At 39.7% G+C, this 15,874-nt stretch overlaps 1 protein-coding gene across 5 annotated transcripts in view; it reads right to left on the reverse strand.

Annotated features, from left to right (window-relative positions):
• LOC145355416 (SRSF protein kinase 2-like) overlaps positions 1 to 15,874 on the reverse strand; it is a 200,694-nt gene that overhangs the window by 56,346 nt on the left and 128,474 nt on the right. For all 5 annotated transcript variants that reach the window (XM_080207494.1, XM_080207495.1, XM_080207491.1 and 2 more), the window contains exons 5-7: positions 10,097 to 10,184; positions 4,121 to 4,208; positions 1,647 to 1,753 (exon numbers count right to left, since the gene is read on the reverse strand). In XM_080207494.1, the coding sequence (XP_080063620.1) occupies positions 1,647 to 1,753; positions 4,121 to 4,208; positions 10,097 to 10,184 (283 nt within the window). The remainder of the gene's footprint in view (positions 1 to 1,646; positions 1,754 to 4,120; positions 4,209 to 10,096; positions 10,185 to 15,874) is intronic.

A 15,874-nucleotide genomic window follows, 5' to 3' on the forward strand; every position in this document is an offset into this window, starting at 1 on the left:
TTCTGAGGAAGGACCTGAGATACAGAATAAGCTATCTAACTGATGTGGCATTGTCTTCCCTGTCGTAAACTCTTAACTCTGGCAAATTAGGTTCAGAATGTTAGAAAAAAAATTTAGTGAAGTTAAGCCCAAATCTGTCCAAATCTCAAATCTGTTTCCTTAGAAGTAAGGCTAGTCAGATCATTAACATGCTTCATGATCATGCAATGGCAGAGATCGCCAGAGTGTAGTCTATAGCTCACACTGGGGCTTTCTTCCCCATTCAAGAGTATTTGGGATAGTAACTGTGCCAGTTGAGAAGGGAAAGAAAAAGACAATAATGGGAGAAACAAAATATACAACAGGGTAGATTTTACGAGGGACAAATTACCCACATCCGCCTCTGACCTGAATGTTGGCACTTTGCAGACATCTGGTTGTCTTGCAGCGATATTACTCTTAACTAATTCAGTTAGCCCCCAGCGTAACAGCTCTACCCCATCGGAAAGGAAGACCTGCCCAAGAGAGCTGCCAACCAATCTGATTGGCCGCCATCTCTGCATTCTCAGCAGAACCAGAAGAGAGCACTTGGCCACTATTTGGACTAAAGTCAGTCCCTAATAAGAAGGTAAAACGGCTACCGGACTTATGCTAAGCCTGGGGATTTTGACTGGATATGGCTGCGATATGCCGCGAGGAGTTGGAAATGGGTCGAGGCATCAAGGAGGTATCATCTTTGGAGGTGATGTGCTCCAAAGGGGGCCTAGTATTTTAAGTAAGGCTGAAAAGGCAAATAATTGACACCTGCAAAAAATTTTAAATTTGAGTCCTAGGATCCCCCACCAATATAAGTAATTTGCTGCATAAGTGCAGTATCCCTTTGCTCATGCCTCTGCATGGGAAGAAAAATGTCTCTGAATGTTTCACTTAATTTCTATCATTTTGCCCTATTCACTGACCACCAAAGTGGCAACTGTCACAGCTTTGCAGAAAACCAGAGTACAACACTGTGAAAAATAGCAGCTGAAAAAAGTCACTCTGAATTTATATCTCAAAAAATACACGCTGGACAGCACAGGAGGAAAGTATATTTACTCATCTTGATTTAATAAAACAAAATTGGCATTCAAGAAAATGAATTTTTTAACAACTTGAAAAGAAACAATCACACTAAGTTTTCAAAAAGTAAATACATTTTTATAATGTAATTACAATCTTGATCATTTTTTAATAATTAGTCAAGGCATGCCAAACCCACAGCATGTGTTACTTGTGTGCAAAATAAATAGCTGGATCTTTGAAAATTATGCATGCTACAGTTGCAGAAGTACAAAATAAATGTGCCTTGTAGGATTATGACAAATCCTGAGCTGTAAGGAAAGTAGAAAACAGAAATAAATAAAATGCCATCCAATAGTCCGCTATCAACAAAGATGACTATCTTTAAATGTTTATACGTCTAGATATAGTTAAAAATTACGAGCAAATGCTCACACTTCTTTTTTTCTCTGCACAATTAAACGATAATGTCAAAAAAATTCAAACATAATTTTTAGGCCTATTAAATCTGTAAAAGGTGAATAAAGCCAATACTCGATGATATACAGCACTTTTAAAGCATAGAACAGCTTTCTGTTCAATATCCAGTTCACCTTTAATTTACTTACCTGTTGAATAATGCTTTTCACACAAAGGATAGGCAGGCCCTGATAATTTGATTTGATGATCCATTTCAAAAGATGGTGACCCAGCACTTCAAACACCATGCAGACATCTTTAACATAGTCAGGGAAAAACACTTTGATACAGACTTTTCGTATATCCAATTTATAAGTAAAATTAAGTCTTCATTGTTGCCAATAATCTTACCATTTATCATTATTAAACCAAGGAGGAATCCAATTCCCACATTGTAAACATATTTGTGCTGGATAAATTACTAGTAAAGGCTCCAAAGAGGTGGAGAGTCCAGTCCAGACCCCTCATACAGCACCCTGCAAACCCAATGACTGCTACCACTTAGAAGAACAAGGCAGAAGACACCACCGCTCAGAAGATTCCCTCCAAGCCATATGCCATCCAGACTAGAAACACTTTGCTGTTCCTTCACTGTTGCTGGGGCAAAATACTTTAATTCCCTCGCTAACAGCACTGTGGGTGCTACATTCCATGCAATGCAGCAGTTCAAGACACGACTCACCACCAACTTCTCAAAGACAATTTGGGATGGACACAAAACGCTGGTCTAGCCAGTGACATCCACATCCCATGAATCAATATTTTTTAAAAAGCAGCACAATGATGAATATTATTTGCATGACAATAAGGTAAAATTTTGCCCATAAAAATTAGGAGAGTACCAGTGGACCAGTCTGACTGAGCAGCAGGATTTGTTGTAGCTCTTTAACTCAACCATGACATTAGCATACTGTTTTCAGATTTCTTGACCAGTGGGGAGCAGATAGGATAACAGATCAAATTTGTCAAAGCAACAGTTCTCAGTTAAAGGAATTAAGCAGAGGTCAGAAAGATTGAACTGTGCATTTATCCGTGAGACTTAAGCAACCAGAGGAATAGAAACAGACCCTCATGCCTCGAGATCTGGCTGGATAAACCCCAAAATAATCTTTCCAATAATAAATTTAAAAAGCTGTGAAAAATGAACTTGTGTTAAGGCTCCAGACCAGAACCCAAGATATATTATGAAGCCAGACTAGGCCCCAGCAATTTTTCTATTTTGGCATAAATGTGAGGAAAGAATACTTCCTTCCAGGGATCATTCCACTAACAATGTAGGGATTTTTTTATATAGTGAAACAAACTTTATTTAATAACACAGTTTAAATATAACTCTAGCAAATGCAGCAATTTAACTACTAACAGTTGAACAATAATTGAAAATGAAAGGAAGCAACTTTACTTTCCAGCTTATGACTGTTCCAGTTTCAAAAAAGCCCCATTCAAGCATAAATCCAATCCACTTTCAAATAATACAGTTAGCAAACAAAAGCATACTCGCTTCAATGTTTGTTAACAGTCTTGGAGCTTTCAGAAAGAGATAGCATTCCAGAAGTTTGCAAAGTCTTTTGATCTTAAATTAGGTTTCAGCTGTAAACTAACTTCCACCTGCAAAAGCTTTTATCTCTGCTACAAACCCAGCACTGCACATAAACCACATCACCACATGATCCTGTCAATCACTCTGATCAGAAATCCCTGAGAAACTTAACTAAACAAAAGTCCATTAATTTTACTTCAAATAATGACTTGCAAGGCTAAAGTGAGTAATCATTCTACTCTCCTAGTATCGGAGTTGACCAGACAAATTGACTGCCTGTAGCATAAAGCTGAATTCTAAAACATTCCCCTTAAACACAAAAATAGGGGAAGGCAATGGCCTAATGGTATTATTGCTGGACTATTAATCCAGAAACTGAGTTTACGTTCTGGGACTTCGGTTCAATTTCTGCCATGGCAGATGGTTAAATTTGAATTCAATAAAAAAAAAATCTGGAATTAAGAATCTACTGATGACCATGAAACCATTGTCAATTGTTGGAAAAACTCATCTGGTTCACTAATATCCTTTAGGGAAGGATATCTGCCATCCTTAACTGGTTTCCAGCTTATGACTTTTTGTATATCCAATTTATAAGTAAAATTAAGTCTTCATAGTTGCCAATAATCTTACCATTTATCGTTATTATCGTGCACTGGTCTGTGACTCCAGAGCAACAGCAACATGGTTGACTCTCAACTGCCTTCAGGCAACAATGCAATAAATGCTGACAAGCCAGCAACACCACGTCCCATGAATGAATAAAAGTATACGTAGATCCACCTCAACTGCACTTCTATCAATCCACTCAAGGCTTTCAATCTAAAAATTCTGAATAATCCAGTAAGCAGTACCATCCCAGAAATGCTACCATCTCATGAATACAGACATGTATTTGGAAGGGGTGTACAGAAGTCTCAATTTGCTACCAGTGTCATAGAATTTACAGTGCAATCTTAACACCACATTATAACAGAGTGGTGGAGTAACAGAAATTAGGTGTGTAATTTAAAATATTTCTGAAAGTCAAATACAGGGAGACAATATATGCTGCATTATTAAAGTAAGTCAACTGAAGGATACGTATACCATTCATGCCTGAAAGTTTGAAATCATCGATTAGTTGTACCACCATGTCTTTATTTGGATCACAGGGATCACTTTCTCGCACCTGAGAAAATAAAATCCAGGATTAATTAGAAGGCTCCAATTGTTGGATTAATTGTTAGTTCTTGAATGCATTCTAAACAAAATTCATCATATGCAAGTTAATCATGTATTTTCAATTGTGAAATAGCAGAGACATCTACTTTTCTAACAGGAAATCTATATGTTCCTTTATTAAATTCTTAAAGTATAGAATCTGAATTTCAAGATCACTCAGATAAGAAACACTGGTTGGAATTTAGTGGAGCCTGCTGACGTGGGTAGAAGGCAGAAGGGCCTGGAGAATAGCATGTGAACCCATGTGTCTGACTTATAATGGCTGGAAATCTATCCTAATTAAGAACATGGGGGGGGGAAAATAGGTGAGCTTGGGAAAATTGTATGCTAGTGGTGGGAAGTGAATTTGGGTCTTTAAGGAATCACATAAATCCACTAGGTTATCACTGAGTCCACTGGGGCTTAATGGCAGCTCAGAAATTAAATAATATGTGCACTGGTCTGTGCCTCCAGAAAGTGACCCAGCAGCCTACCAGGGTCGGGGTCACACATTCAGAGGCACTCAATACCCTGTTGAGGGGCTTGCTATCAAAAATGGGGGGTATCCACAAAGGCAAATCTTACCCCTTGCTTTCAACCCTCATCTCTCACCTGCGGTCCCCTCCCGATGACTCTAGCTGAACTCCGTTTGACTCTCTCCAGGGACTGAGCATTAATTTGGAATGAAGGCCCCTGTGTTTTTACCAGGAATGGTCACTGCTCCTGGTGGCATGATTCGTAGTTGGGCACAACCGGTGCTGGGGAGTTTCCAGCCTCTGATTGGCTAACACCTCTCAGGAACAATATTTCCATCTGACTGGGGGCCCAATGCTGTCCACATAACTGCCTAATTACTATGTAATTTTAATCAGCGTCCTAAGAAAAAACGATGTGGTGGTTCCCAGCGATTCTCCAAATGGTAGGTGGAACCCCTGTCACAAACATTAAATTCTGACCATTATAACTTGAAAGTACACTCAAATTAAGTGTGGTACAATGTAGCAGTTAAAAATGAGAATTAGTTTGTACTGTACTTTTTCGAGCCCTTTCTTACTTTGTCAACAATCTGAATGCAATTTGAAAATAATTAGATCCTATGTAAAGTCACATTTCATCATTTTTACATCGAATAATTTCCCATCATTTATACCTGTTTATATTTATTAGCTTCAACAGCACAGACAACAGAATTTTCAATTTCACTCACTCAGTCTTTCATGTAGAACACACTTCTGGTATAACATTATCCCTATTTTCAATTACTATGATTTTTGTAGCACTCTTTTTATGTCAATGTATGCAATGGATAAACCCCTTCTCAATATTTAGCAATAGAAAACAATTTATTTTTTCTAATATTCACTAGGTGGCACAGCAGAACAAGTCACCCAAACCCACTTACTGCCTCAATAAATGCTTTTTTCTGCCTGCTTTCAAACTTGTATTTTCCCACTCACCTAGCTTAGGGCTTTAAAAAAAGGGGGCAGCATGGACAAGTTGGGCCAAAGGGCCTGTTTTCATGCTGGAAACTTCTATGATTCTATGATTCTATGTTCACATGGTGCTTAAAAAAACTTTTAGTCACCTTCAAATTAAAGTCGTCATTCACTTGGTTATAACTGCCCTTCTCATTGTTTGTCTGGCACGACTCAACTGTAACTTAAATTTCCAACTGATCACCGTGCTCCACTCTTCTGCCGTATTGATCTTAATACAGATGGCTCTCTCCCAGTTTGTCTCCAGCAGATCATCTCCTGCAGAGTCTCATCACACTAGCATTTCACACTTTTTCTTAACTTTCCTTTGCCTTATTTTCATGATTCTCTCAACCTAGTCACCCATTTAAGAAGTTTTCTTTCAGCGGTTCTTCCCTGCCAGGCTTCCGGCATCTTACTTCTATCAGCCCTCCCTTCTCTGAAATTTATCTTCTAGTTAAAAACACAGTTTGACTTCTGCAGTGCGTCCCTTAATTCACCATCAGCAATGGCATGGACGATCTACTATTAAGCCAATAAAATTAGATATATGGATTTCTAAGCTGTAATTATTTGAAGGCAGAAAGCTATTACTTTGTACTAAAGTTAAATTTAAAATTTGTTGGAGGGAAAATATTTAAAAAGATGCTTAAACGTCCATTGAATAGTCACAGAAGAAGTCCACAATGTAGGAATAAATTGAGTGAAGCTTTATCTCACACAATAGATGTACATCGTTAGACCAAAAGGCAGATGAATCCTTGTTCAATACAATGCAAATAAGAACAATTACTGGAGCACAATCCTTTCCATCCGAAATAGCACAAGTCTAAACAAAGCGCTTTTCCACATCAACAGTCTCTGTGGTGGCCACTGATTTGAAATAAAAGTGCATCAAATAGAAATTTCAAACTGATCTCTGAGGATTTGTTATTTCTTAAAATATGAGATATGGGATGCTTACCTCAGGCAATCCGGCTTTTGTAATCTTTGTCTCACATTTCCCTATGAGCTTATTCCAAATTATTTCTCAAATTCTTATTTACTATTATCATTTGAAGCCAAATACAAGGACTGGGCAAAGATTTATCCATGAGGGGTATTATCTCATCATCATAATTAACATTTTGCACCTCAATTTATGACCTTAGAAGTAAATCATATCCAAAGTACTACATATAAAAGCAAAATACTGTGGATGCTGGGAACACAAAATAAAAAACTGAAAAAACTGGATAAACTCAGCAGTTCCGACAGCAATTGTGGTCAGAACAGAACTAACATTACAGAGTCATCCAGACTTGAAATGTTAGCTCTGTTCTCTTTCCACAGATACTGTCAGACCTGTTGAGATTTTCCAGAATTTTCTGAGAACAGGGGATAATTTGTTTGATGCAGTGCATGTTGTTCTGATCTGTAACATACTGCCTAAAAAAATATATGTGGAGATGCTGGCGTTGGACTGGGGTAAACACAGTTAATAAGTCTCACAACACCAGGTTTATTTGCTAGTAAACCCACAAGCTTTCAGAACGCTATTCCTTCGTCAGGTGAGTGAAAAGTTTATATGGTGTTGTGAGACTTCTTACTAAAAAAAGTCAGCAGATTTAATGCTAAATTCTAAAAAGGTAACTGGATAAATACTTGAAGGATAAAAATGTTCAGGTCTAAGAGGAAAGGGCAGGAAAGTGGCACTAATTGGATAACTCATTCAGAGATTTTGCACAGGTAGAATGGATAAAATGGCTTCTTTCTGTATCATTCTGTGACAAGACCGTGAAAAGATAAAATTGAGCAAAAGATACCAATGAACCAGATGGATAGCAATCAATTCTTTCTCCCCACCCCCCTGAAAATAACTATTTACAAAACAAGCATCACAGAAGTAACCAAATTATTATTTGTTTCTACCCTGTTTTCACTTGTTTTCCTTTTTCATTTCAATAGCAGTATGTTGGCAAAAGATATCTTTAAAACATGAAATATAAAGTTTTTTTTAAAGAATTACTAAACTTGCCCTTAAAATGGACCATTTGTTAGAAACATCTGCAAGAGCTTTCCTTTCTTGACATGTCTTCTCCTTACATTTGGGGTTTAAAGTTGAAATTCACTTGAACTTCAGGTGCTGAAGATTCCTAGCTATGTTCATATACTACATGTTTGACACAGAAATATAGAATGGAAGCTTTCATCCTATTCCTGTGGGATTAAAATACCTAGTGCTTCTTGTCATGACACTGATACATAGTCTGAGTTCTCACCACACTCTTGATGCCTTCCACAAGTGTGATCATATCATTAAAATAAGGTATTGCAGATAATAGATGCTGCTCAATCTGAGACAGCTGCAGGCAAAGACATGGTCTCCCAGAACATACTTGACAATATTCTGTTTACTGATGACTCTGCACTAGCTGCTGGTTCAGAGTTGAACATGTAATGTGGCATTGACTTGTTCTCCAATGTATGCAAAACTTTGGCATTATATCAGAATGAGGAAAACTGAAGCAATCTACCACCCTACTCCAGGTTTGTCCCATCTTGAGCCTAAGGCTTCAGTCCGTGACCAGAATCTGTCTACAGAAGTGGATAAATTCATTTATTTTAGCAGCACACTCTCATGAGTCTCTACATTGATAGCACGTCACATGCAAGAATTGACAAAGCAAGAATTTGAACATAGAATCATAGAGGTTTATAGCATGGAAACAGACCCTTCAGCCCAACTTGTCCATGCCACCCAGTCTTTAACCATTAACCTGGTCCCAATTGCCTGAATTTGGCCCATATCCCTCTATACCCATATCACTCATGTAATGTCTAAACACTTCTTAAAAGATAAAATTGTCCCCGCTTCTACTACTACCTCTGGCAGCTCATTCCACACTCACTAACCTCTGAAAAAATTGCCCTTCTGGACCCTTTTGTACCTCTCCCTGCTCACCTTAAACCTATGCCCTCTAATTTTAGGCTCCCTTACCTTTGGAAAAGGTGTTGACTATCAACCTTATCTATGCCCCTCATTATTTTATAGACCGCTCCTAAGCCTCCTACGTTCCAGGGAAAAAAGTCCCAGACTATCCAGCATCTCCTTATAACTTGAACCATCAAGTCCCAATAGCATCTTTCCTGCACTCTTTTTAGTTTAACAATATCCTTTCTATAATATGATGATCAGAACTGCAAACAGTATTCCAAGTGTGGCCTTACTAATGTCTTGTACAACGTCAACAAGACATCCCAATTCCTGGATTCAATGTTCTGACCAGTGAAATGCTGAATGCCTCCTTCACCACTCTGTTCTCCTCCTGTGACTTCACTTTCAAGGACTGATGAACCTGTCCTCTTAGACTTCTTTGTTCTGTAACTCTCCCCAGTGCCCTACCATTAACCAAATAAGTCCTGCCCTGATTTGATCCACCAAAATACATCACCTCACATTTATTGAAATTAAACTCCACCTGCCATTCATCGGCTCACTGGCCCAAATGATCAAGATCCTGTTGCAATCCTAGATAACTTTCTTCACTGTCCACTGTGCCACCAATCTTGGTGTCATCTGCAAACTTACATTAGCCTGCAAACATAGAGAAGTCTGAAACTGAAATTTATGAGCAACAGAATGCCCACAAAATAGTTTTTTTTACAAAACTAAGTAAATAGATTTACAAATAACATATTTATGATACATTTCAGTATTATTGAGGTACGTAATATTTTTACCTGGTCAGTCTGTCATTATGCTATTGCCTTTATGTTTCAGCGAAACTGTGGTAAACAACAGAAACCACAGTCCAGACCACAAAACACCATGTTGCAGGAGATCTGCTATTTTTAAAAACAAATTTCAAGTTCTCCAAATGAAAAGTTTCAACAACCGCCAGTCCAATTCAAAATCACAACATGGGAAAAGCCCTAGAATTGCCAATCTTCCAGAATTTTCCAAGAGCCCCTGGGAATTAAGATCTAGTGCTTCAAGCAGCCAGTGAAAAAAGTCATAGGAAAATTCAAAGAATTGTTATTTTCTTGAACACCATTGTTTATTAGTTACAAAACTATTGAAGATGGGGGGAAAGGGCTGTTAGACAGTCAAGAATCACTCAATTGGGTAATGAAGAATTCGTTTATCTTCTAATTGGCGAGGTAAAATAAGGACTGTGACAACAGGTGCGCTGGATGACAAAGGGCAGGTGGGTGGGGACAGGGTTGTTGAAAACAAGAGGTTGTGTGATGAAACTTCCAGAAGTATGTCTGACCAGAATTGGCAACCCAAGAAAATTTAGCATTAAGTTATGAAGATCCCAGGTTATAACATGAAAAATAATTTTGGTCAAATAGAAGTGATAATATGTTTCAGCATTACTAATTACATCATACTTACACACTTCAATAATTTAATTTCATCCAGGGCTGTTTCTGTGTAGTGTTGAGCGCTCTTTACCACTTTCATGGCAACAAACCTTTTCCCTCTTTAAAAAAAATAAATAAATTTTAAAAGGGGAACATCCAAACAGAATTCAAAAGAACAGTAATCATTGGAAGTGTGAAACAAAAACAGAAATTACTGGCCATACACCAGGTCAGTGAGCATCTATGAAGAAAGAGACCATGTCTTTTAGAACAGACAAATACAAAAGGATCAAGTATCTTAATTGAATTAGCAAAAAGAGAAAAGGAGGAAGGAGAATCAAAACACAGGCAAAACAGATGGCGAGGAAGAGAGTGAATGGTTGAATGAACTGCAACCTGCTTGAAACAAAAGAGGGAAATTGTTAGAAGATGTGAGGAGTCCTTTCAGACATGTTAAAAGGTGCAGAAATAAACACGCAGATAACTTGTCAATAAGATGCTAATAGACAAACAGAAAATGTTGGAAATACTCTGGAGTATCTGTGGAGAGAAATGGTTAACATTTCAGGTCAATAACCATAGCACCTTAGTAAAATAAGAGAAAATAGTGGATTAAAAAATTGAGGCAGAAAATCTTCAAATTGAGTTCTGGAACTAAAACCAAATACTTTAGGAATGTCCTGAAGAGATCGAACATATCTGCCAAATTATGGGTGACCCTGGCCTGTACCAAACTAAAATGGAAAAGGTTCAGAACACATTGAGAGATTTCAGCATGAATGAAAGTCAAGGGGTCAGGGAGAGGGGGGAAGAAGAGGCATGTGGGGTCAGCAGGTGTGAGGGGGCCACAGGCTAATGAAACAGACTTGGTTGGGCTGGTCCCCAGGAGGCCTGCTGTGCAACCACAGGTGCCTCGCACAGTGGGGCTGGAGCCCTGGGTGCCTGGCACAGCACAGCTGGAGCCCTGGGTGCCTGGCACAGTGAGGCCAGGGAACATGAGAGCTTGGCAGACCAGGGAAGACACTTTCAATTCCAGTCCAGAGAGGTTGAAGTTTTGTCATTTTGGCAGGACTGGGGAGGAGACGCTGACTAACCAGATGTGTGGGAGTGAGTGGTTGAGTGAGTATGTGGACTTGAGTGTAAGAGTGAGTGACTGAGGGTGTGTGCATGCATATATGAGTGAGTGAATGACCAAGTGGCAGGGTGGATTGTGGGGGGTGAGTGACAGCCTTCCTCGTGTCCAGTGTCAGGTTTCAAACTCCTTCTCACCAACACATAAACACACATGCACTCCCACATTATCACACACATAGACCAACCATTCAATGTTCTGGTCATCAACAGTTTATTTTATACTTCATTTTACATTTGTTCAGCTACTGCTTCTTCCTTTAAAACCTCAATTAAAAAAAAAATAAATTTATTGCTGTACCAAACCTCATCTTTCTGAAATTTGCTTGTTGGCCCCTTGAGCAAGGAAAATATGCAAATACAGCCCCCTGAGCGACAAGGTTGGACAAGCCTGATTCAAGGCCACTCTCACGGAAAAACATCCCAAGGTACTTCGCAGGAGTGTCCTAAAAATGGCCAATAACTAAATAAACATTAGAATGGTGACCAAAAATTCAATTTCAGTTTTAAGGAAGGATTTAAAGGATGAAAGATTGAAAGGTGGAGAGGTTTAAGGAGGGAATTCCAAACTTTAGAGCTTCAACAGCTGTCAGTACAACCAGTACTGTCAGTACAGCTGTCAATGGTGTGATGATACAAATACAGAATCCTTGGAAGTGTTGTAAAGTTGGTGAAGGTTACAGGTCAGGACGGGCCAATGTCATGAAATGATTTGAACACATGGATGAAAATTTATTTCCCTTTTCTTTATTCTTTTAGGGTTGTGAATTTCCCAAATGGAACGCCATGAAGCATTCACTATAAAAGGTAATTAGAAGCCACTACCTACCAGTCGATTGCAATGTATAGTGCTCCAATATTTGATGCCACCTAGCATATATTCTAACAACTTAAAGATAAAAATGCTTTGTTGAAACAATTTTTTTGCTGTTCAGTAAAGTATTTTCAAGTTACCTGCTCTTCATTTTTAGTTTTGAGGACACATAAAATTTCAGTAAGTTCACTTTAAAAGACTTCAATGCCTGATGAATGAAAGACTTCATTTAAATTTATGCAATTTTTACATCAAGTTGTCAACTCTGTATACAAAAAACAGACTGCTTACAGACACAAGGTTGGTCTCATTAATGGTTCACAGTAGAGTAATTTTAGAACTCTGGTGAGAACTGAGGTAACAAAATCTGGAGTTGCAAACAGGACACATGAATAGCTCCCAGCATGGCAAGATGTCAAGAAACACAAATTAACAGAAGATAACATTAACTATTTTCTTTACTATTTAAACAATAGTTCTATTGCTTTTGGTATTCCTTATTTAAGATATTTTGCCCACAAAATAGGCATTGAAATGTTAGAAATCACAACCATTGTTCTGTGCAATCATCATTTGTTCCTGTTGCTCCTCATTTTCCCCAAGCTATTCAACCATTTTCAACACGACTGATCATTCCAACTTCTCTTATCTAGTCCATTTCTATGGCACTGCTCTTGCCTAGTTTTGTTCACACGTTTCATTTTCCAGCCACTGCTTCATTTGATGGTTTCGCCTCTGTTCATACTTCAGAGTTACTTTTCTCCACTCATCTTCACCGTTCCTCCTTGATGATGCCATTTAGTAGCATGGAATCAGCATTTACATGCATGTTGACAACACCCAGCTCCACTCCATCATCAATCCAAAAACTGTTGCTATAACCAACCAGTGCCAATTAAAAAAAAACAGCTAGACAAATCAAAATGTTCTCTAGCTTAATGTTAATATGCTGTTCCTTTTGGTTTCTGCCATCTCGTAAGTAACTCTGACTTCACCTAACTTGGCTGACACCTCAGGAGGTGCAAAACTCTGGCATACTGCTCTGCACTTACTTCCTCCCCCACGTCCACTCAGTACCTTCCATCTCCACAACATCCCAATCTCACCCACTCCACCACATTCAACATCTTAATGCTCGTCTTCACAAATTTTAAACTGGCACCAACCTCCCACAACTTCAATCCATTCAAAATATTGAAATTTTTGATTTCAACACTATGTGTTACATTCCAATTATCTACACCTCCAGTAGTTCCAAAATTATTAGGTTCTTTCAATCACTTAGCCTTCTGCTGTCCCATTGTTATACACAGTTGCAGCAGAATCCTCCACTTGTGCTGCAGAATTCTCTACAGTTTCTTCGATCTCTCCCTCAAGTCCACTTCATCTCGATGAAGCCTATCACCTTGTCCCTAATTCAACATAAAATTTATGTTGTCCTTGTTTTAATAAGCCCATTCTCAAACTCAGTTTTCTGGCCAATATCCAATCTGTTTCCGTCTATTGTGTCTTTCAGCCTCAAACAAGTCATTGCCATCCAAATCGACACCAGCTTTTCTCATTTCTTTGTTTGAAAATCAAGTACTCCCTTTTCTGGTGATGTATCTCCATGTCAGCTCATCTGTCAAATCACTCAACAATGACTCAAAATTGGCACGTTAAAAATACATTGCATAGAATCCCGATAGGGCAGAAGAGGCCATTCAGCCCACTGAGTCTGCACCAACTCTCTCACAGAGCATCCTATGCAGGCCCTCTCCCTCACCTCAACCTGCAACCCCACACATTTACCATGGCCAATCCACCTAACCTGCAAATCTTTGGACAGAGGGGGGAAACTGAAGCACCCGAAGGAAACCCATACAGACATAGGAGAATGTGCAAATTCCACATAGACAGTCACCCAAGGCCAGAATTGAACCCAGGTCACTGAAGCTGTGAGGCAGCAATGCTAACCATGTGCCACCATTTTTATTGCTGCAAGCAGGGAACTTTTAATCCCCGATTGTCAGCCACTGCATTCCAGGTCCATCACTGAAAGCAACGGGCGGGATTTTTCTTCCTCCCTGCAGCATATTTCACAGCGATAAGAGGCTTCATGCCACTCGCTGATGGTGGGATCCTACAGTCCTGCTGTTGTCAATGAGGATTCCTGCTGAACGCACGGTTTGCTACTGGGAAACCTGCAGTGGGGATGCACTGTTGGTGGGATCATAAGATCCCATTGGTGTAAACAGCAGCAAGATTTCAGCGAACATATTTACTGATCCTAAAATGAAGCTGACGACTATGATGCCAGCAACACAGGAAAAAGTACTGTTGTTTTTCTACTTGTAATTGAGACTAAACAAATATTCCATGGTGCAATTATGAGACCAAGGTCAATGTCACTTCTAGATTCTTCTGATTCTTTTTCTAAATGTAAATACTTGTTGCAGTTATAAACTTTGTGATAAGTTTTCATCTGACTTCATGTCCACATGCTCTACATTATTTGTCTTATTCAAAATCAGTAATGATAGCCATGCAGCTGCCGCTTTTAATATTGTTGATCACTCAACTGTCCTCCATTTAGATAAATTGAACCAGGGCAGGACTTACTCGGTTAATGGTAGGGCGTTGGGGAGAGTTACAGAACAAAGAGATCTAGGGGTACATGTTCATAGCTCCTTGAAAATGGAATCACAGGTGGATAGAGTGGTGAAGAATGCATTCAGCATGCTCGTTTTCATTGGTCAGAACATTGAATACAGGAGTTGGGATGTTTTGAAGTTGTACAAGACACAAGTCCCCAGGACCGGATGGAATGCATCCGAGGGTTCTGAAAGAAATGGCGGAGGTGATAGTGGATGCCTTGGTGGTTATTTTCCAGACGTCGCTGGATTCCGGGAAAGTGCCGGATGATTGGAAAACGGCTAATGTTACGCCGTTGTTTAAGAAGGGTGCCAGGCAAAAGGCGGGGAATTATAGGCCAGTTAGTTTAACGTCTGTGGTAGGTAAAATGTTAGAATCTGTCATTAAGGAGGAAATTGCAAGGCATCTTGAAGGGAATTGCTTGGTAGAGCAGACACAGCACGGTTTCATTAAAGGGAAGTCGTGTCTGACAAATTTACTGGAGTTCTATGAGGATGTGTCTAGGGCAGTGGATAGAGGAGAGCCGGTGGATGTGGTCTTTCTAGATTTTCAGAAGGCGTTTGACAAAGTACCTCACAAGAGGTTATTGCAGAAGGTCGAGGGACATGGAGATGGGGGTAGGGTGTTAGCGTGGATAGAGGATTGGTTGTCAAATAGGAGACAGAGAGTGGGGGTCAACGGGTGCTATTCGGATTGGCGGATGGTGACTAGTGGAGTGCCCCAGGGGTCGGTGCTGGGGCCTCAGCTTTTTACCATTTATATAGATGATCTGGAGGAGAGAACCGAGTGTAGGGTGTCGAAATTTGCTGATGACACCAAGATTGGGGGAACGGCAAATTGTGCGGAGGGTGTGGAGTGTCTGCAGAAGGATCTAGATAGGCTGGGCGAATGGGCCAGGAAATGGCAAATGGAATTTAATGATGGCAAGTGTGAGGTGGTCCACTTTGGTAGGAATAATGGTAGGAAGGACTATCACTTACGTGGCGAAAAACTGCAGCAGGCGACGGTGCAGCGGGACCTCGGGGTCCTTGTGCATGAGTCGCAAAAACCCAGCTTGCAGGTGCAGCAGGTGGTCAGGAAGGCAAATGGGATGCTGGCCTTCATAGCGAGGGGGATTGAATATAAAAGTAGGGAGGTCTTGCTGCAGCTGTATAGGGCATTGGTGAGGCCGCAGCTGGAGTACTGTGTGCAGTTTTGGGCGCCGCGCCTGCGCAAAGATATTTTGGCCTT

This window comes from Carcharhinus amblyrhynchos, chromosome 19 (assembly GCF_965287045.1).
Source record: "Carcharhinus amblyrhynchos chromosome 19, sCarAmb.v2.hapA, whole genome shotgun sequence".
Taxonomy (NCBI): domain Eukaryota; kingdom Metazoa; phylum Chordata; class Chondrichthyes; order Carcharhiniformes; family Carcharhinidae; genus Carcharhinus; species Carcharhinus amblyrhynchos.